This window comes from Mesitornis unicolor, unplaced genomic scaffold (assembly GCF_000695765.1).
Source record: "Mesitornis unicolor isolate BGI_N332 unplaced genomic scaffold, ASM69576v1 scaffold34193, whole genome shotgun sequence".
NCBI lineage: Eukaryota > Metazoa > Chordata > Aves > Mesitornithiformes > Mesitornithidae > Mesitornis > Mesitornis unicolor.
Window position 1 is genome coordinate 1,050 of NW_010174573.1, and position 22,805 is coordinate 23,854.

The window sequence follows — 22,805 nt, forward strand, 5'->3', positions numbered from 1 at the left end:
ATTAAGTACTTCATTCATTGCCACGTGATGTTGCAAATGCTAAAAAATATGCATGTCTTCAAGAAAAGGGCATATTCAAGGAGCAAACCATTAAGGGATGTGATGCACTGAGAATTTATCTGCTTCAGGAAGTCTGGGATATGCAAACTGATGAAAGTTGGGACAGGAAGGTTATTTACTAATTATCTCAGTTTCATGTTTAGACTCTTTTCTAGATGTCTTCCATGGCCACTGTCATAAATGGGATACCAGGCTATACTGGCCTTTGATCTGAGCCAGTATTACTCTTCTTATGTTAATACTGCTTAACGATTAAAGGTTCCATGTAAATACGTAGCCCTCCTTGAGGCACACTTACACTTGCCAGCTTATACCACTATCTACAGATGACTTAGAGTTATCTGTAATTATTTTTTTTTTCCAGGATTATTAGTGACAACGTACAATTAGAGTTTGTACTACCTGTTACGCATTTTAAATGGGCTCCTGCATCCATGAAGTAGTGGGTTTGTTTCCATGATAAGTACACAATGTTTTCCTTTTGTAGAACACAGGTAGGCATTTTTTTCAGAAAAATGAATTCTGAATGACACAACTTCATATGAAATACTGGCCTCCTAATGAATAACTCTAAAATGTTCTCTGATAGAGTGGTGATTTGTGGAGAGGACCACTGCATGCTTGTGAGGAAATGCTTTTTGAAGATAAGAATTTTAATTTTTGAAGCTACTGGCTACAAACTGTGTTTTGGACTTTGGTTTGTACCAGACCTTCCCACAGAAACTTTCTGGGACTAGCCAATTTTATAGTGTCATTAACTGTTCATAATGAACTAAACCAGTGGATGACGCAGAAATATTTGAAATGCTGGCTGAAACCTTGAATTGGAGCAGCTTCAAATGGTGGTGCTTTACTACTAACTCTTGAAATTTATTTCAATCCCCTGATTCGGGGACCTATTTTTACTGACCAGTCGTATTAGCCAGAATATTTTAAAAAATACTCCATTCACATTTCTGCCTTTAAAACATGACTAAAAGGCTCTTTGTTTAAGAGCCTACCTCTGAGTTTATGTAAATTTCTGTCCTTCCACTTACTGTATTTCAGAGAAGAATTAATTATGGAAGATTATTCGTCAGACTTATACAGGAATTAGATGCCTAATGCCCCTTTGATTTCTCACTGAAAAAAATGGGATTTAGTTATCAAAATACCTCTGCAAATCTGAGCCTATGACAAGTTTTTTATGTTGAATAGACTATGTGTAAAATTCTTGTTCTCACCTATTTTTCTCATGTATAATGTTATCGTTGTCTTACTGAAATAGGTAGAAACAGATGACCAAACAGCCCTTGTTTGTAAGCCCAGGAATAAAGGAGGAAACAGTGATCTGGCATCAGCTGGATTTAACATTATCAACTCTATCATAGGATCAGGCATTATAGGTAAGTATACTTTTCTTCTCTATTCTGTGTTCAGCCTTGTTTATATGTGTATGACTGTCCAGTTTGGAGAATAACACTGTCATCTTACCTTCTGCTGCTCTTCCTAAAGATATTTTGCTATTTTTATACGCTTACTATAAAAAATGAAGAAATGTCAGCTAAGATCATGTCTCACTGTGATAAGTACCCTACAGCCTCTTTGCCATAATGACCAGAGAGAACTGGTTTGGGCAGGTGCTGACTGAAGTTCAGACCCAGGCAACACTTGGTCCACTGAGATCTTTCTGAGGTTATTAAGCATATTGGTCCAATGTGGGAGATTGATAGCGTTTTTTAAAATCTGAATATTTCTTTATTTTGGTCATCACAAGAAAAGTATTTGGAAAATTTCTTACAGAATCTTTCCTTTTCTCATTTACAGGGTTGCCATATTCAATGAAGGAAGCTGGTTTTCCACTAGGAGTACTGCTTTTATTTGGGGTTGCCTATATCACAGGTACTCTTAAAGCAGTTTCTGTTGTAAAGTAAGAATTAATCTTGCAACATGTAGCTGATCTTGATCTTACTGATACGTTAAAGAAGTATATCTATGATAATATAACGGACAATTTTTTTCCTTACCTCACTAATCCCTTGAGCAGATTAGTAAAAGTAGAGAATCGTACTGTACAACACATAAAGCTGCTTTTTGTGTGCATTTTATTTTCGTAAAGCCTTGTTTCTTAGACTAGGTCAGGGCGACATTTGGAAGAATAGCTCTTGTTTGTGCCTCGTAATCACTTGGTTCAGTCCACTGTTTTTACTCTAATTAACAGGCTGATCCTTGAGTGGGTTGTATATCACTTTTTAAAATATACCACAGAATGAAAACCTTTGGTTGTACTATGATTTTGAATATTTTATTTAAATATAATTCATCAAAAAATGGATTTACCTTCAAAAAGGCACAAGTTCTGAAATTGCATGGTAAATAAACTTAGACATAAGTAAATCCATTGGCGTCAAAGGAGAATTTTGCATCCACACAGTCTTCAATCTTAAAACAACAAACCAAGTCAACATGAATGGCACCAATTCCATTACCCATATGCTGAGCAACTGTTGATGCCTTTCATTGCTTAAAATATCATTTAAGGATCTACATAGATGATCAATGTTTGCCTGGAGAGCAATATAACATAAGGAATATGTTCCTTAGGAATGAATAATTTTCTCTATGGCTGATGGAAAACTACATTAATGAAATCATATAATAAACATAACTCAGAAATTTCAGTTACTTTTCTGTAGGAAATCCTATTTGTCCTTTGCATTTCTAAGTATTTTGAAGGCTTTATATCCATAGGCCCAGAACCTGTGCATTAACCTCAGAATTTTGTTATGTTAAATGTGTGGCTCAATATATCTTGTGCAAACAAATTGTAACTATAGTTACGACTTTTCAACTTGTAGCTTTTAAAGTACAAGCTAATTATGTAAAATTAGCATTTATTTTCCATATTTTTAACTGAGTAATTGGTGAATAGCTGTTATTTAGCAATTCTCATTGTATTTTGTTTTGGAGGAAGTTTTTAACTATACTAGGTGTAGTCCTAGATTGACAGACAAATACAAGTTTATGCCATTTAATGATAAGTCTTTTCCAAGTTTTGTGAGTCTAAGAGTCCTTGCTACAAGGACTTAAAGTTTCTTGCACAAGATCAGCTCAGAATGCAACATAATTGATAATGAACTCTTCTGTATCTTTGCTTTTATCTGCTCCCAATTACAGCATGGGCATAAGAATTGTCCATGTTCATGAGAATCTCTGGATTGCCTTTCATGTTAACAAATGGTAGAAATCTCCATTGTAAAGACTGAAAATTTCATAATTTTAGTCGTTCCTAGGAGATAATAAACACCAATACTGTTCATGGAAAGGAACTGTTCCAATCACAGCATAGATTACAAGCTAAGTGAAAGCCAGATGAGGAATAGATGAGGTCTAGCTACTATCTGTCAAGACATCTGCACTAAGGTAATAAATTTTGTGCTGTAACTAATCTGGACTGGAAAATCCTATGGTGCTCAAATGAATACTGAAGCATAGCTTGACATAACAGCAATATTTCAAACTGTTCTTCAAAAAAAGTTGAAGTTCAGTCTGGGAGTAGTTCTGCCTGTAATATGAGCTCTGTCTTGAGGCACATTGCTTCAGGTTTTCCAGATAAATCACGTTGAGTGTGTTTTATTTTTGAAGTATCTAATAAAAATGTTTATAGTATTTTTGTTGTAAACAATGGAGAAGATACAAAATACTAACCATATCCTTTATCCTTCACAAACTCAGATAAATAGCTGAGTAAAGTGATTGAGAGTTCTAGCACGATGACAGAGGCAGCCCTTGCATTTTATCTCCTTTCAGAACATAAGAAGATTCTTCATCTATTCAGGAATCCTCTGCATTATTAACTGAATTTTCCCTTTTTGGTGCTTGTGAGAGTTCTTCTTCTCTTTGATCATAGTGGAAACCAATGAAAATTAGTCTATTTCTGCTGCCCCTAATCAAGAAGGCTGGAATTTCCCTCCTGTATGAGCCTATAACTCCTGGTTGTGGCTGGATTGAGATTCTTTGAGATTTCTCATCCCTGCTCTTCCCAGTGCCACTCTTTTCCTTTTTACAGAGTTGATTTGGGTTTTTTTTAAGGAGTGAAGAAGATGAGCAGTAATCAACCACAAGTTGTCTCTTTAACAGTAATGTTGTATTTTAACAGATTATTCCATTATATTACTGATCAAAGGAGGAAACCTTTCCAATACCAACACCTATCAAGAGCTTGTCAGAAAAACATATGGTCTTGTAGGTTATCTAATTCTTTCAACTCTTCAATTTTTATATCCATTTATTGGTAAGTTTACAGAAAATATAAATGTTTAAGTTTTATAAATATGAAGCTTTTTCACATTACCTCATTCTTTCACTGTTTAAATATTAAGGACTTCGTAAAGAATATGCTATATATGTCTCTCTCCTATAAAATAATTTAGAATTTCTTGGTGTGTTCTGAAGAATGACTGAGGAAGAATTCAATGAATTGGAGGCCCAGAATAATAGAAATAAACTGAAATGTGGTAGTAGAGAAATTCATGATCACACACTTAAAAGTTAGTGACTGTAAAAAAGTAGCTATGAGAAATAGCAAAGAAGGGATTCTGTTCTAGAATGAGTAACAGCACAGATTTAATGTGCTTGTAACAAAAGGAAAATATGACTTTAGGAGTATATTGAATTACTATTTTTCACAAAGATGTACTATTACTGTCACTGGAGAAACCACTGATCAGCTCCTGCTTGGATATTATGCATTGTCATTGGTCTTCAAAAGCATTAAGTCAGCCTCATACCCATTGAGATACTAGGAAATGGGGCAGCCACGATCCCTTTGGATAATAAATAGTAAAAGAACAAGCAGGTATAATCTGGGCAGGAATTAATTAGACCAGAAGATTAAAATAAAGTGATCTTCTGAATCTGTCCCCTACAGTAGTAACATCATTAAATCAAGTCTTGAATAAGCTTGATATTTTTACACATGGCTGCAAGAGGTGGAGACCTGAGTCTTGACTCTGTGAACACGGAGACCCAGATCAAAATTCCTACTTTGGGAATAACCAGCCTGAATTTCTTAGAGGTAGCTGAGATTTTTAAGGGAGTCAAGTTACTGCAGGCCACAATGTTATGCGTGTTGGCTTAAAACTTACTACTTCATAGACAATATGGAAAAGAATTGTAAAGATCTTGGTCCTTGCCATGGAACTATTTATGCATATGTATGTGCTTGAATTTATTTCTAAGTGTTATTGATGACTTACACTTTCACAACGGTGAATATTTATGCATTAGTTAAGGTCAATGCATGTATGTTTGCTGTCTAAACGGTGAAGAACATATGAGTATATAAATGTATTTTGTGTGTACGTATACACAGGCCTGCACACATATACCAACTTCTAGTGTAGAATATAAATAAGGCCACAGTTCTTGTTAATTATGGGAAGGAATGGAAGTCCATATCTGATATTTTTGTTTATTTTCTCCTCTTTCTGGTTTAAAGATTTTGCTAACTTTTTACATGAGATAGGAAGTCCTGTACATTTAATTGCAGGACTGACTATTAGACTACCACAGGAAATTTACTAAATCAAAACAAGAATTTGAAAATAAACTGACAAAGAAACAAATTATTTTTAAAAGCCTTTTTTCCCCCTCTTCTGAAGTAAGTTTATACGGTAAATCACCACAATGGCCTTGCTTATCAGACTGGGTTCTTGATTAGATTGTACCTCTTTAAAAAAAGAAATAAGAGGAAGAATTAAAGAATTTTATTTTTAAACTTGAAATTTAGAACTTGTTGGTGCTAGCCAGAATTCATACAGGAGGGATAGTGGCATATAATCCTGAAGTCTACAAAATATGTGTATTAAATGTTTCTCAAATATTTAATATTTGACTGGTACTAACAAAAAAATTTATTTTCTTTAAGCTATGATCAGTTACAACATAATAACAGGAGACACTTTGACTAAAGTTTTTCAGATAATTCCTGGAGGTAAGGTGAATTTAATTAAATACTAAGCAAATAGGAGGAGTTTTCTGCAGTGGTATATTTACAGGGTCATCATATTTTGTCGTCTCTTTTATATATTTCCTATAATGAGCATCTGAGTACTGAATCTGCACTTTAATTAGTGAATAGTTCTGGATGACTTGTAAGTAATTTAATGTTTACTTAAGCATATTTGTAATGGTCATGAACTGCATAAGTAACTTTCAGTTCTCTTAGATATTCACTGTAAAACCAGGCATGACATTTTCAGCTTTTAAACTCATGCGCTTGTTCCCCTTCCTCTGCTCCAAATTTTCACAGCAGAATTAGTGGAGCAATCTGTGTGCATGTTTGCCATCTACTTTAGCACAAAGCCAGCTAAGTTAAAATATTCTTCACTGGCAAATTAAACTAGAAAGAACATGTCTGCAATCAAGTGAAAATTAGTATTTGTATGAACTGTTTGATTTCCACAGGAGGACTATAATTTTCAGCAGGTGACGCCTGCAAGGTGCAGACGCATTTTTAACTGTCACGATCTGCTGTTCTGTGAATACCTGATCAGGTTGATAGTAACAGTGAATATCTAATAATTTACATACAATATGACTTCTGTAATTGGAAGAACCCCCAGCATGGCACATTTTGCCACCTCACTGGTAGAATGCTTGCCTGGAAAGAGGTGGGCAAGCATTATATGCTCCCAAAGAACAGAGGGAACTGAACACAGACTTCCCATGTCAGTTGCCAGTCACTTTACAGCCACAATTATTCAGCAAACTTTCATGCAAGCCCACGATTTAAGGTAGCCTGACTGAAACTGAGATGTGTTTTTATTTTACTTTGTCAATGGCTTGAAAAAAAACCCACCAGTTGTACAAATAAATTCCACTGATTGCAGGGAATATTAAAACATTATTGTTGCCTTCACATGGTAATCTGTATTTTGCAAGTGGAAGACAGCTGACAGCAAGAAAGGAGGTGTTCAAAAGAAACCTCAAAATTCACCTATTTTAGGACCGTTCCTTATCTTCAACAGCACAGTAACTGATGACAACACACAGTGTCAAAAAATCTGGAAGAGCAATGGAAGAAAGAAGTAGTAGAATGTTTTACTTGCAGTTTGCCAACATTGACCCAGACATGGTGGAAGAAGTTAATACTACCCTATATGGAGGAATGCCAGACTTCCCAAGTTTGGTATAATATATCCTATGTTATGCATTTGATTTGAGTTTGCAGAATTCTTGTGATTATGCACATGCTGTGTATAGTTTCCTCGAGGTTAGTTAATGTCTAGTCTTTATTTCAGTGTTACTTAGCTTGAATAAAGGGGATAAAAGGCTGGTCAACATCAGAATTTGTTACTCCTAGCCTTTCAAATGTAACTAATCTCTTCTAGAGAAATAAATTATTTTCTTTCTTGCTTTAGTTGCACCAGATACTGTGCTTACTGACCGTCACTTCATAATTCTTCTTACTACTATCATCTTTACCTTGCCTATAACTTTATATCGAGACATAACGAAACTGGGAAAGGTAAATTATAATAACGGTTGTTTTTTGGTTTACTTTTCTGTATGTATGTATTATAAAGTAACTGCCAGTTGTAACTTCATGTATTTGAACTCAATTACATCTGTCCAAGGCATGTTAAATATTTTAGAATTTTAGACTGTCTTCAGTCCCAAGAAGTATCGGAAAATTTTTAATAGTTTAAGCAAAACTTTGGAGTCCATATGAATTGCTGAAATTTTTCCATCTACCGCTGGGAGATTTATAAAGCTTGTAAAGCACTGGGTGATATAGGCCTGATCTTCAAATGCTGAGCACTTTGATTAAAAATGTTTAAAATGAGAATATCACTTAAAATTAGACAAATAGTTGCAATTGGCTAGTTACATAAATATTTGATGTGTGATATTTAGAAGTTTACTTGGTTGTTAGTTATTCTTCAAAAAAGCCCCAGTGTATTATGCTGCTTACTGACTGACTTTGTATTTTTACCTTTACAGGTATCTCTTATTTCTCTGATTTTAACCATTGTCATCCTGATTATTGTGATGGTGAGAACAGTAACATTCAGTCCACAAGTGTGAGTATTCTTACACTTGCCACAAAATGCATTTTTGTTTATATATATTCTCTTAATTCACTATTGCATATATCTGCATCATTTTGGAACATGGCTGTTTTGGGAGAGACAGATAATTAAAAAAATAAATCTGTACTTACAGTAACACAAAATGAACTGCTAAAACATACTTTATCCTTATTTTTTCTATTGCATATTAGTAAATTTAGAAAAAGTCTCAAAAAAATGACAGATTTGTTGAAAATTGCGGGTGATATGGCTAATAGCAGGTGGCTCCTGAATGAACATGTGAGGTTTTCTGTCATTTGAGAAATCTTTAATTTTGTCCATTATTGTCAGATAGCCTATATTTACAATCTTAACATAGATAGCTGAGGAATAATTATTTTTTGGTTAATATAATGATTCCATAACAAAAATTGAATACGATTAATGAAAATAATAAAGAGAATGCAAAAATAAAAATTTTAATCTGTTATTTGAGAAAAAACCAATATAAGTGTGCATAACTCTTCCAGCACTCATACTCTGAAAGCAGTAGTTAACGTTGGACACTGGAGTGTTCTAGACAATTTAGGACATATGAATGTGTGTTGTTGCATTATTTCTATGATTATATTGCATGGAAGTGTTATGACTCTATTATCTGCCTTTTCCCCCCTCCTTTAAATGTGAAGATATAAAGATGACAAACTTGATTTCTGAATGTGTTTTTTTTTATTTACTGGAATAGTTTTATATAGTAATTCTTAAAGTTTCTGTAAGAAGTGGATTCTCCCACCATGATTTTTTCAGCAGTTACGCATAATTGCTCATTTGTCTTACTGCTGTGATAACGTGTGTTAATTGCAGAGCATTCATGTTCAATGCCAGGAACATGGCTAGAAGAGCAGTTTCTAAAGTTGTACCAGATTATGTTGTCTTTCATCCATAAACTGATGCACTCAGAACAGTGTGGGACTTCCCCCCCCCACTATATTTCTGTAGCATGTTTTTCATGCTGTGTGTTAGTGGGGTATTTGAAAGGGTCAGCTCAAAAGTCCCTGTCAAAAAAGGAAGAGGCTATATATAATGGTTACTTATGACCTTGTTACTGTGGTAACACTTCTCAAAAGTTGTCATGCACTGAAATAGGATGCATGACTTTATTTTTTTCTTAAAATAAGTAATGCTGGGGTTTGATTCTTGAAGTTTTACTTTTTAATTCTTTAGAGACCTCCATTTTTGCCTTTACTCTTCTTGTTTTCAAAAATGCATCTACCAAATTGATAAACTTAGACTTATTTTTTTTGCCTCACAAACATTCAATCAATGTCTATTTTTACTATTTGTATTTTACAGATCAAAGTAGACATATAGTTTAATTATTAGAACCCTCTCTCATTCTGTTAATGGTATATTGGTGTGCTATTTCCTTTTTAAAAGAACACTAATATATTTCAATATGGGTCCTATCGTAGTATTATAACAAGTGAAACAAATATCGCATTTACTGTGAATCCTTATTCAAGTAAAATAGAAGTTTAAGTTTTCAGAGAGATTTTAAAAAATCATGATTATGAAACAGTCCTCAGATGTGTCATATAGGAAAAGAATGTGCACAATCCTAAATAAAGGCTTGATGAAGCCAAGAGAGACTATTTCATCCCTACCTTTGTTACACGGCAGAACTGATTCTTGGCAATTCCATGATTTCCCATTCCAGTTCTAAACTAGCTTTTTTGTGTGACTTCTTCTTAAATGTATATCATATGTCTCTCTTACTTTAGTTCGTGTTGACTGCTTCTTGGCCTAAATACAGTGGTTCTGTGGAAACTGATCTTCTCCAAATGCTTAAGAAACACCAGTAAAGAGCTGTAACTTGTCCTCCTTTAGTGATCCTGTCTATAGACTAAACAAATACAGTTCCTTTAGTGTTCCTCTTGTCATTTCCTGTGCTACTGATGATTCTCAATTACTGTCTTAAGTCCTCTGCGTATTAAAGTGATATTGTGGTGCCCCCGCAGCTGTGGTATTCCCATTGAGGAGCAGAGAAGAAAGATTAATGTATCTTGCATGCACAATGTCTTGAGGTCCCTTTCATCTTTATCTTTTGGGGATTGCCATTCTTCTGTTTATGTAACGTAGTTTGATGTTTGCCTCTTTGGAACACAGCATGACATTGTGAACATGCCTTGAGTCTTAAAAAAGCACTAAGCACTTCCTTCTCAATGTATTTATGATGAGGGATTATTTTGTTTAATTTACTTCCTCTTATGACAAATATGAAACTGAGGTACTTCTTTTTTTGGTTAGTATCATCCATATGACTACTGATACCTGAAGGATATAACGGACCTGCAGGTAAAAGCCAATGTTCTGGACCCAGAGTTTACTCTCAATAGTTTAAGATGTTGGGTAAAAATACATTTTGATGATATGTTCTTTACTTACACCTGCTTATAGCTGGGGAGTTTTTTTATTGTGATCAAAAACAATGGGTTAGAATTATCTCAAACTGTAAATGTGCAATATGTTAATACTGCATAAAATAACTTCATGGTTGAAAGCTGAAACTAACATTCATTGCTGTAAAAAGTGTAGCTTATAAAGATGGATCATTTTAATTTGGTGTTCTTTCGGAAAGAATGCCATGATGTCAGTGTCTGCATAATACATAAAGCTCTAGGAAAAACTTCAAGAGCATCTGCTGCACATAAATAGGATGTGAGAATTACTCAACTGGCAGCTAATCACAGAGATGAAACACCAAGTGTTCAGGAAAAGAACTTGAAAGTAGAAAGTTTATTCTTCATGTAAATAACCCAACAGTAAGCAAAGATAAACTTTAATGTGTGTTGAAAAAATGTTAAACATAAAACTTAAGCTACCATGTATTTACAGAACTGCTAAGTAGTTCATTAGGGAAGAAAGAGGAGTTAAAGCAGCTGTAACTAAGTGAGGATGACATACAGCTTTGCCTTGTCTGTGTTCTCTAACAATCAAGATGACTTTGATTAATAGAAAATTTAAGGCTGATGTGAGCATTACTCATTTTCTTTCCATTACATTGATTGAAGTTATATTCAGCACCTATTAACTTTTTCAGTATCTTTAAACTTTTAAAATCTAAATGAAAACTAAAAAGTTATTTTACATAGTTTAGAATATAACTGAATTGAAATTTTACAATTAGTTTCCTAAATGTCTAAATTATTGAATTAAATGTGAATTGATCTGCCATGTGCTCCTAGATTATTTTGGTAACTGCCAGTTTGCACCTAAACTTAGTGGTTTGTACCTAATCTTCAATCCAAAACAATGGAAGTCCACGTAGCTTATGACTTTGCTGCTTCTTTAGAAATTTAACTTTTGTTTTTTTCAGTCAGTGTTCCATACTTGCAAGCTAGGTTGAGATCAGGGATGTATGTTTCTCTTGCCCTCCTTAAAGATGTTTTGCTTCAGATGCACTCTGCTGCTGTATTATATTTGACAGCATTTCTATATAAGTGACAGAAAATATTTTTGCATAGTGTGGATCTTAGGATAAGGAATATTATACTGTAATTGTTTTATAAGAAGTAGAAGATTGCTGTTTGAGACTGCCAAGCTAATTTGTCCAACTCATATTCATGATCTGGATGTGAAATGCCTTTTACCCTCTTAGGTCTTAAGCTTTGCCTGGGTCATTTGTTCTTTTCATTTTCCCCTGTTCTTCTGTAGATAAAAATTACTATTTTCAAAGCTTTTTTGAGCTCACTAGTATGTTTATTGTGCTATACTTTCCCTTAAGTATTCTGAAGACTGAACAGAGTCTTATTTTCTTAATCGCTAGGCTTTCTCCATTGCTAGGCTTCACTACCTTCCTACGGACAGTTCTAATTGTCAGTCTGCCGTGCTGTTGTCTTACTTTAGGCTGAGAATTTTTCCTGTCTGGGATCTTCCTTGGAATGTCTTTTCATTCTGTCTTTTATTATTTTTGTTCCAAAACTCACAGTTACATTACCTCTCAGCTTTCACTTTGTGTTACAACTTCTACAACTTATGATAGAACAGCGCTCAACAAATGCATTTAGTATCACCAATGTATTTCTTCCATTAACTCCCATTGAGTTTCATCTAACTACTGCTTCTTCTCCAGCATGAAAAAACTTTGTTCGTGCAGGCATAGCCTGTGTTTTTATACACTGAGTGAGGAGCAGTAACATATCTGGTTTTGTAATTCATGGATATTTTCAGCTACTGCTATTCCTGTATAAGCAGCAGTTTAAGTCTTCCTCTAACAATTCCTAACAAGAATGTAGATCAAACTGGTCAGAACAAAGGTCTTTCTCAAAAAAAAAACCCCAAAAAACCAAAATCCATCTTGAAAAGCAGCAGCAGGATTGAAGCAGATAGTGTTACTGGGTATTCTTGTGATAGACTCTGCTAATGTATGCATCTGCCTACACAAACACACATGTTTATTTTTATATGAATGTGTGTATGTTTACCTTGACACTTGATATCTCCATTAGGTGCCCTTTGTCTTCTGAGAAACTTTAAGTGGTTATTCACTACATGACTTGTCCATAACTAACAACTGCTGTTTCCTGACACAATTTTCTCTTTCCCAGTCTGAAATTTTGTTTTATGTAGACAATTTCGTGTCACCTGCAGTCTTTTTCCAAGGAGCTTGACATAAGTCTGTATGTCCTGCAGACTGGACTTGGATAGTGATTTGCTGTTGATGTGGTCAGAACTCTAGTGCTGTTGACTCACTTCTAAGTGCTCAGAAATGAAATCTCTTACTGTGTTGCTTTCAGTTCTTAGTTTCAGTATCACAATTGTGTGAGACCACTGTATTCCTAAGGCATGAAAATGTTTTTCAAAACACATGCAGCGGTCTATGCCATACTGTAAGAAAGTGTCATGTGCTGTTGCACATGTCATCTGTACCAGCGTGCATTGTATCACGTTGCAATCCGCTGGTAGCGTTCAAATCATGGATCTGACATTCTTCCTCCATTCTGCAGCTAGAATGGAAGTAATTTATCTTCTTATGCTGCTAAATAAGCAGGATATTTTACTTTTGGATTTTTTCCCCCCAAATAATACTCCCAATCTTATTTGTCATTCATCCAGAAAGCAAAGCTATATTTTGTCTGTTGCATATTGCAGGTGCATAAGCTAACACTGTGCGGGGGAAAAAACTGCCTCCTGTGATTAATTTTTTAATTTATTATTTAGCCACTTTATTAAAAGTGTTTCAACTGAAATTCACATGCTTTCTACATTCCATTTTATTAAATCCCTATTTAAAGGAACTTATAATATAGCTATATGGTTGCACAGGATGTACCCTTTTCATAGACATTAAATGTGTTTCAGACAAAAACATTCTTTATTTCTGTGCATTTTAAAATATTTTTATTTATAGTGTATTAAATAATCCAAGTGTAAATTATTAATAGAGAAGGTGTAAGAAAACTGTTACAGATTCTGTTGTTCAAGTATAATAAAACAAATTTTCATTCAGTATACTTGGTATCAAAGCTGACCTCTAGAGGTTATGAAATGGAACAGTTGTAATGTTAACTTTATTTATTTTTATTTATTTCGGAATATTATTGATTTTTTTTTTTTTAATCAGATGCAAACGTTTTCCTGAAAAATTATATGTTTGAAATTATGAATATGGATTGTCCACAGACATCTTTAGTGGTTTGAAATGAGTGGCATTGAGTTAAGGGAGATTATTCTATGTAAGGAAGTACAGTAGCTATAGTGGGTCGGAACTCCTGTTTCACAAGACAAATGCCCGATATCTCTATTTCATCCATAGTATTTATTACATTTCCATGCTTAGTCTGAGAATGGTTTGGGAGGGCCATATTCAGCTGGTTAGGACTAGAAGCAGTACATCACAGTAGGCAAGACAATATACTGCCTCTAAGGACAAGAAACTGAACTTGTTTTTGATGCTTAGGTTCTGTTTTCTTCAAAGTTAAGCTTAGTAACCACAGTTTAAGAGCTGAAAAGGTGCTCTAGGTCTGACCTGCATGTGCATTAGATGCTAAGTCTGTTTTTTTAATATAGGAAAGGAAGGATTGACTCTTTGAGATCTCAAGAAATAGTAAGATATGAGTTCTGAAATGGGAAACAGCAACATCTTTTTTCTGTGGTCCTCCTCTAAGAATCACGATTACCACAGGTACAAAATTGTTGGCATATCTTAGAGGAGCAGGTGTGGGGATATTACATTCTTGCCTTACTGTAATAGTCTCCATATAACCTCTTATAATAAATTTTATCACTCCTCTGGGGACTAGCAGAATCCCTTTATAGGAGGAATAGTTGGAACAGGTGTGAACAAAGACGAACTGCTTCATTTGATTTGTAGCCTAGGAAAGAAATTCTCTCTAGACTGCATGGATTATATGTGCAAAATCAAAGAAAGAAATTGCCTCTAAATAGTCAGAAGAGATTCTGGGTTGAGATAACCTCAGTCAGAATCAGTAACAGCTTTTAACTTCCCTGTTTCTTGGTATATGATGATTTGAAGAGTTTGTTTACAAAGCTGGTCACTGAAACAGGCTGACATTTTTGGCTGTAAAAACTGATTACAGAAATACTTTAATCGAAACAAGGGAGGTGTGAAGGGTATGTCCCCAATTTCAACTTACTGTTGATGAACATTGTGGCCTACTTCAGAGAGTTCTGGAGATGTGACTACCAGTTCTGTATTGTGGCATAACATTTTAAATTGTTTTTAATAACTGATAGTTGAAAAGAGGATAAAGTATTAAAACAAATATCTGTTTTAGACCCAAATCAGAAAATGCGTGGATATTTGCAAAACCAAATGCAGTACAAGCTGTTGGGATGATGTCATTTGGTAGGTAATTTCTTTTTTTTGTATTTTCAAAACAACACAAAAATTATTTAATATTTTGGACCTAGAAATCGCATATTATTAATTGTAATTTTTTTAATATTCCTGTTAATTTGGTTTAGAAACAGATGAAAATGAACTTAATTGTTATGGTTTAAGACACTATCTTCATCTATGGCCCATCTGGTCCTGGAGGCTCTTGCCACTGTAGCAGAGACAGTGATGTGGCACATGAATCCAGTTCAACTGTTCTGGTCATCTTAAAACGCCTGCATGTATGGAGTTAATCTAATTGATAAACTGAGGAGGCTGTGATTGTTCTGCATTTTCTTGTATAACCTCTAACAGAAGCATCGTAAACTACAATGCATATGTTTGCTAGAGAGTGCCTGTTGCTTCCCATTTCTCACAATGAACCATTCAGGCAAGTCTCAACTCGCCTCCATTATCCTGATTCTAAAAATCTTTTCACGCCTGAAGGATCTCTGGTGTATTACTTCTTGTTAATGCTGTGATAATCTGAGGCCTCTCAGTGCTGGCTGCTGCCTAAAATGGAAGTCCTATGAAGTCTGAAAGTAACAAATGGCTCTGTGGATTTAAAAAAAATCTCAAAACTGCTGTTGGGCTCTTCAGCAAAAGAAGAGCGGGAAGAAGAAATAGGGGTGGATGTGGAGAGGGTGGGAAATGGTGTGATATTTTAGGGTAATGTAACCAGAATAATCTCAGGATGAATATAAACCTTCATCAGATCAAATGAGTAAGTAAAAGTTCAAGCCATTTATCTTTGCCACTTATTGCAGGATTAATGTTTGTATTTAGTAATGAGTGGATTCAAACCGTACTGTGTCTTTCCTACCTTGGAATATACATTCCATAATTTCATTTTATATGCACATATGCATGAATTCATACATTTGCTTTAACTTATGTGTGTTTCAGCATTCATCTGCAACCATAACAGCTTTTTAATATATGGGTCTCTGGAAGAACCCACATTAAAGAACTGGTCTCGAGTCACACATGTGTCTGTCTCACTTGCTGTTTTTATCAGTGTAGCGTTCGCTGCATGTGGTTATATGACTTTTACAGGATACACAGAAGGTAAACTGCTCGATCCCTCAATTTTGATGCTTGCTGTAATCCTTACATTTCCGCCTTTCTATCTGACTTTTGCTGTTAATATCTTAGTGACTGCAAAAATGCCGAAATCATACTATGTTTGGACAGAAATAGTTAGGACCTTCCATGTAGTTACTCAACAACCAGAAGACGATACAGAGATGTAAGCTACATGCTAATGGGTACCAGATCGCCAAGTATAAGCCTCACAAGTGAAAGGCCCCTTTGAATACTTCCATAATCAAAATACTTCTGACTTCTAAACATCTGTATTTTACCCACATGATCCGCTGGCAGAGAGAAGCAAAAACAAAAATTGCCTTGATTTTTCAACAGGGTGCCTGGCATACATTTCTGTGCATTCTCTTATATCTTTTCTGTGTGTGCTAATAAAGCATCCTAGCCCTGACTTAGAGATATTTCCTATCTTTACAACAGCCCTTCTGCTGTAAATAATCCTACTGTCACCTTTGTGTGTATATGAATATACGTCTATACATCATACTATTTAACATCATCTTGTTGAAGTGGAAGAGGTGCTTTCAGCAGAACAAGGCATAAATTTGTTAAGTGCATTAGCTTCTTCAGGAAAAATACATATTTCATAAGCAAGTAGATTTTCTGTCATATAATAGTACTGTTCCAAATTACAGAAGACTTCCAAGCTTTTTCATTTCCTGATGAGCAGCAGCATGTAGTTGAGAGCAGAGGAACTGTAGGAGAGTGGTTACTGGTTGATCTGTCCTCCTTTTTTCCTGCATCCAGTGCTGTTTATGCAGTATAACTCACTGTCCTAGATGCAACTGTAGCTAGACTAAGTGCAAACTGCCTGAGGTATTTCAGGTATAGAAAGCTCTGACTGCAGCTACCCTTCAGTGTATGACTCTATTGTAAGCCGGTTCCATCCTACCTTCTGGCTCCTCCGTCTAAACCTGCTTTGGCTGTTTTCTCTAAAGTACACCTTGTTGCTTCTTCAGTGCTGCTGTCATTCTAAAAGTAGTAAATCATAAGACAGTATAGTAATGGGTTAGAAAAGTCCTGGTAGATAATCTGATCACTGTCTCACAGCGTCTTGTGCCTCAGAAATCATTATTTCAGATTCTCTGTGGTTAACACTAAGCAAGATGATGATTTGAATTCTCTAGCAATGCTTTTGTTGTATAAGAAGATTTGCTAAGTAATAATCCATATGTTTATAATGGCCTTGCAGGGTCAGAATATTGGAAATTTTTCCCTGCAGCTTACCAGCTATGATTAGATACTTTCAGGGAAATGCAGTTCGCCAGAGGTAACTCCCTGGTCTTCCTTGCATAATTGTTGTTGTTCTAGGAATTACATTTTTAAAGGAAATTTTTCTTGTATATACAAGCTTTCTTCTGAGTTTGTAATTTATTTAAACAAACACCAGCATCTTGTACAAAATCTGGGCTAAGGGGAAGGTAACAGATGACAAACTCTAGCATGTATATGTTAAAATATTTTTGAAAGACAATGCTACTTGAAATAAAAACAGTGCTACTAGCAGAATAGGGTGAAAGTTCATTCTGGATGTAATTTGTGACTGTAACTACAGTTTCTTGATATGCATCAGGAGAGGAGATCAGAAAGTTTCAGTTACTCCAGCAACTCCAGTAACGTACACTTCAGTTTGCAAATAGACAAATAACACGAAGTTGACACTAACTAATGTTTTGCTATTCCTCAGGAGATATATTTGAAAACTACTGTAGAGATGACAACCTTGCTACGTTTGGAAGGTTTTGTTACGGAGTTACTGTAATTCTGACCTTCCCCCTTGAATGTTTTGTGACCAGAGAGGTAAGAAATGTTGATATATATTAATAATATTCTCACATTATTAATACATATTGCAGCCGAAGTCAATGGTTGATCTGTAATAAATATCAGCATGTCCTATCCTGCTGCATGCAATGAGTATGAGGTACTAGTTGTACTGTTTGGATTCTGGCAATATAACGTTGAATTACATTTATTATAATATTATCCAATGTTATATTAATAATTACTTAATAATATCAGGACTGCTTAAAATTTGAAGTTTGGCATAAATGTCACTGTTGTTGTTATGTTGAGAATAACCAAAACCATCATATTTATCATGCTCACTAGTTTTGCTTTGTGAAACTATCTCCATCTAGGAAATCAATCCGTTCAATAAATAATTTTAAGTGGTTTGTATTCCGTAGTGGTCAATTGAGAAGAAAGTAAGTATACCCTAAATTGTGCAGGTATAACTAAGTTATATATAGGTATAACTTGCATGTTTTCTGCAATTTTAATAATGTTTAATGTTATGAGTTATTACTGGAAGCAGATGAAGATGCTTTCTTGAAGCGAGATAAGTAAAGTTCAGTCACCCATTCTTTGAGTTTCCTAAGGTTACAAGATTTGAAATAAGCTGTTTGTTAACATAAAGAGCAAAATGAAGCTTTAAAATTTTGATTCTGTTTCAGGTGGTTGCCAATGTGTTTTTCCGTGGGAACCTCTCAACAGTTTTCCATATTGTTGTGACAGTAGTAATCATTGCTGTGGCGACTGGTGTGTCATTAGTGTATGATTGCCTTGGAATAGTTTTAGAGCTGAATGTAAGTGAACCTATATACTCTTTTTATTTAATAAATCACTTTTTAATAAAACAAAACTCTGAAAAATCTACAGCTCTACTAAAAATCTTATGTAATTCAACAGAGAAATTTTAGTAGGAAAAAGGGAATTATTATCTGCTTTAATTGGTTAATTAAAAGAGAAAACAAATTCAGAAAGTAAAGTTCATATGGTTTGGGAGGGCTTTTAGAACAATTCTGCATATACGGCAAGTGGCTGTGGCTTACCAGATGTATTTAAACTGCAGTGGAATTCACTACAATACTCATCCTAAGTATATTATTGCAGTCTTCCAGTTCCTGAAGGGGTCCTATAGAAAAACCGAGGAGGGACTTTTTACAAGAGCAGGTAGTGATAGAATGAGGGGGAATGGTTTTAAACAGGAAGAAGGTAGATTTAGACTGAATATTAGAAAGAAATTCTTTACTGTGAGGGTGGTGAGACACTGGCCCAGGTTGCCCAGGGAAGCTGTGGATGCCCCCTCCCTGGCAGTGTTCAAGGCCAGGTTGGATGGGGCTTTGGGCAACCTGGTCTGGTGGGAGGTGTCCCTGCCCTGGCAGGGGTTGGACTGGATGAGCTTTAAAGTCCCTTCCAACATAAACCATTCTATGATTCTATGATTTCTTTCTCTAATCCTTGCTTTTAATTAAGTCGGCAGATTACTAAACAGTGGGGCAGATCCTACTGACTGCCTTGTGCCAAAGGGGCAAAAACCAAAGAGGGGTGTGTGTGTGTGTGTGAGAGAGAGAGAGAGAAAGAGCAAGAAAAAGTGTGTGTGTGTAAGAGAGAGGCCACAGAGATAGTAACTGGAATTTTCCTCTGCTTAACAGGGAGCAATACTGAGTTATTTCATAACCTGTGTGTATGGTTTTTAGGAGGAAAGTGCTTTGTTTGCTAGTAAACATTCCTGTTTCTGGTATCGCCTCTTAGCAGAGATGGAACTTAGCAGGCAGGCCAAGCAAGATGCTTCTTGACCTGAACCAGTTTTAACACATTTACACAACTTTTTTGGTTGTCTGAAACTGCCATTTAATCTACTGGAGTCTTAAACTACTAGTCAGCAAAGTAAGCTTATCAGATGAAGTCAGTGCATTTCGGCACAGAATGTACATTTAATCAAAGGAGACATTAAAAATAATAAATCTGATCTACATTTATGATAAGCATTGTCTTAAGAGTTTACCTTCAAATTCAGGTCAGCTATTTTTAATAAATAAATCAGATGTGGAAATATCATACACCAGGCTATAAAAGTTAGAAGGTGGAGAAAACTTTTTAAGGGCAGCTTTTGTTTCCCTATAGAAATATTTCAGAATTGGCTCATGTCCCTGTCCATGCATTCACTGACAACTTCAAGCCACATATTGCATGCTTACCTAAAACTGATGAAAAGAAATGGATGGAGTTGTTGATACATCTGCTTGTATGTACATTATGATATGTGTACGCTGTTCTGATCCATAGTGCAGTTTATCTGCTAACTGAGCAGTAATGAATGACTTTGTAGCAGTGATTTAGCAGGTCATGCTTGCACTAGTATTATAGAACAGGTCTGAATATTCAGATAAGCTATCTATAGTTTCTTCTCAGTTAATCATTTCCGAATTATAACTAGCTCAAAATAAGCAATATTTCTTTTGATTTGGTCAGGATGCATGTTTCCATTAAAATTTCTCATTCGTGGCATCTGTTGGTAATTTCTCTTCCATCTTTTTTTCCCCCCTCTGTTTTTACATTACAAGTGCAGAAAATGCACCAATAAAGTATTTAAATGTGTGCATGCATACACACATGCCTATTCTGGCCAAATATCTGAATACTGGTACAATGAGCCTAATTAACTATGTGTGCCCATAGATGTCTATATATGTATGTGCTTTAGATTTATCATATGGTGTAATATGATAAGAACAAACTTACACTGGAGACTGACAGTGAGTCTTTCTAGCATGAATAAACATGTGTCATTCCTATTTGGAATGAAATGGTTTGAAAATAATCCCTCAAAAGCTAGCATTCCATCAATGTAATATCTTTACTCAGAAAGGACTAAGCAATTACTCAAGCAGGCTAATAGCTTGATTCAGTTACAAATAGGAGTTGATAGCCAGGCATTTGAGCGAGCAGCTCATTTTGTGTTGATTTTATGTTCTTTTTGTATTTTCCTTTTTAAGAGAGAGTTTGACAATACAGCTGTACATATTTATTGGATGTAATAATTGTGCTTAGAAAGATTTTTCAGTCTTGATATCACCAGTAGAGAAAAATGAATAGGCAGAGTCTTAACATTTGAAAGAAAGATGATCTGCAGGCTTTTTGTCCAGCAGAAGAGCTGTCTTTTGGCTCTTCACCACAAATGGCATATGCTGTGGTTTCTCTGACTCTGCTCACTTCTTCCCTGCTTTCTGGTTTTAAAACAAAACACAAGCTATTGTGTTTGCCCTGTGGTAATTCCCCAGGGAAACCATTCAGTCATACAAGAGTCAAGGGTCCAAGGATTTTGCTGTGCAAATCTTTTACTGGGATGCTGATTTGTGTTGCTTCACATACTTGATTCCCATTTTTTATGAAGAAGCTACTTTGTGTGTGTGCGCCTGTTTTTGATGCCTATACTGTTCACTGCTAACAGATTATACCATAAAAATATACAAAAGTTTGTATGAACAGTGATGCAAAGATAAGGTGTATTACTACCTTACCATAATTAAGTTGAAACATAGTGTTTGTTAAGTATGTGACAAAGTAAATGTTCAAAATATCTACATAAAAATGCTTTCTTTTGGCTTGTAACTCATATGTTAATCTGCAATGGTTTTACTATCTAATGGTCCCTATCTAAGAGAACATTTAAAGACTAGCTAAATTTTTAGTAGGAGGAGGGGTTCTGCTCTCTCAAAAGGAGCTTTGCTTTCTTTCACAGGGAAGTCAATCTAAATCAGATCATAAATGTAGACATTTATCAGAATTCTTTGAACTACTACATGATGTCTCCGCTTTTTTGTTTTTTAATGTATCATTCTACATGGAATGATCTTAAATATTTAAGTTAGTTACAGTATTGCAGAACTATTATGTTTGGACTTTTACTATACTTCTGAAGCTGAGAAACTTCTAGTAATCAGATTTAATAGTATTTGCAACATAAAATATTACTCTGTATCTCCAAAGAAAGAGCATTTAAATAAATCTAAATTGTTTAAAATAGTTTTGCAGACATTTTTGCAGGTTATTTGTGACTTTGAAAAGAGAGTTTTCCATATAGCAACATTGGAAAAGACCTCTATTCTCTGGCTTTACTGTTGCACAAATCGGATCATGACTCTTTAAAAATTTAGGGTTTTGTTCTTCACATCTAAATATACATGCTTATAAGGGTTTTTTTCTATTGTTGTTTCCCACACACAGGGAGTTCTGAGTGCTACCCCTCTTGTTTTTATCATCCCAACAGCGTGTTATCTAAGGCTGTCTAAAGAGCGATGGAACCACTCAGATAACCTCATATCCTGCCTGATTCTTGCTGTCGGTGTGCTAGTGATGACAGTTGGTTTTGTTTTGACTATCCTGCATCCCCAGGAATGTAGCCATGGAAAAGAAATGTTCTACTGCTTCCCTAGCAATGCTTCTTTTCCCAGCAGTACACTTCCACCGTAGGTAGCATGCCAGTCTCCAGACTAGATCAGGTATATCTCGCAGCAAGCCATACATGCCAGTTTAAAGGAGGGTGGAACAAAGAGCTTTTATGGGTTTGGTTTTTTTTAATGCACTAAGAATTTTAAATTTTATAACTGTATTTACATACCTGGTTTTATGCTGCCATCCTTTTCCAGACAAGACTTAAATTTTAGCTGCTGAAACAGAAATTCTCAGAGGTGTTTTTCAGTAGACATTACTTGAATAACTTGCAAACCTATCAAAAAGGATGCATTTTAGTGCATGCTTAGTCTACAATACTGTTTAAAAGCTATAAATGAAATGCTTAGGAATGTAAACATTTCCCATATTTCATTGCTGTCATTTTGTTTTGTAATATTTTCATATAAATTTATTAGCACACTATAGCATGGTTGGCGTTTTTTTTAAGT

At 35.1% G+C, this 22,805-nt stretch overlaps 1 protein-coding gene across 1 annotated transcript; it reads left to right on the forward strand.

Annotated features, from left to right (window-relative positions):
- Positions 1–1,333: 1,333 nt before the first annotated feature.
- On the forward strand, positions 1,334–22,374 carry SLC38A11 (solute carrier family 38, member 11). Its single transcript, XM_010181093.1, has 11 exons — positions 1,334–1,445; positions 1,867–1,941; positions 4,199–4,333; positions 5,969–6,034; positions 7,464–7,570; positions 8,047–8,126; positions 14,912–14,982; positions 15,919–16,080; positions 17,804–17,916; positions 18,573–18,704; positions 22,129–22,374. Exons 2-11 carry the CDS (start codon positions 1,881–1,883, stop codon positions 22,372–22,374), a joined length of 1,173 nt encoding a protein of 390 aa, XP_010179395.1. The 5' UTR covers positions 1,334–1,445; positions 1,867–1,880.
- The last annotated feature ends 431 nt before the right edge of the window (positions 22,375–22,805 follow it).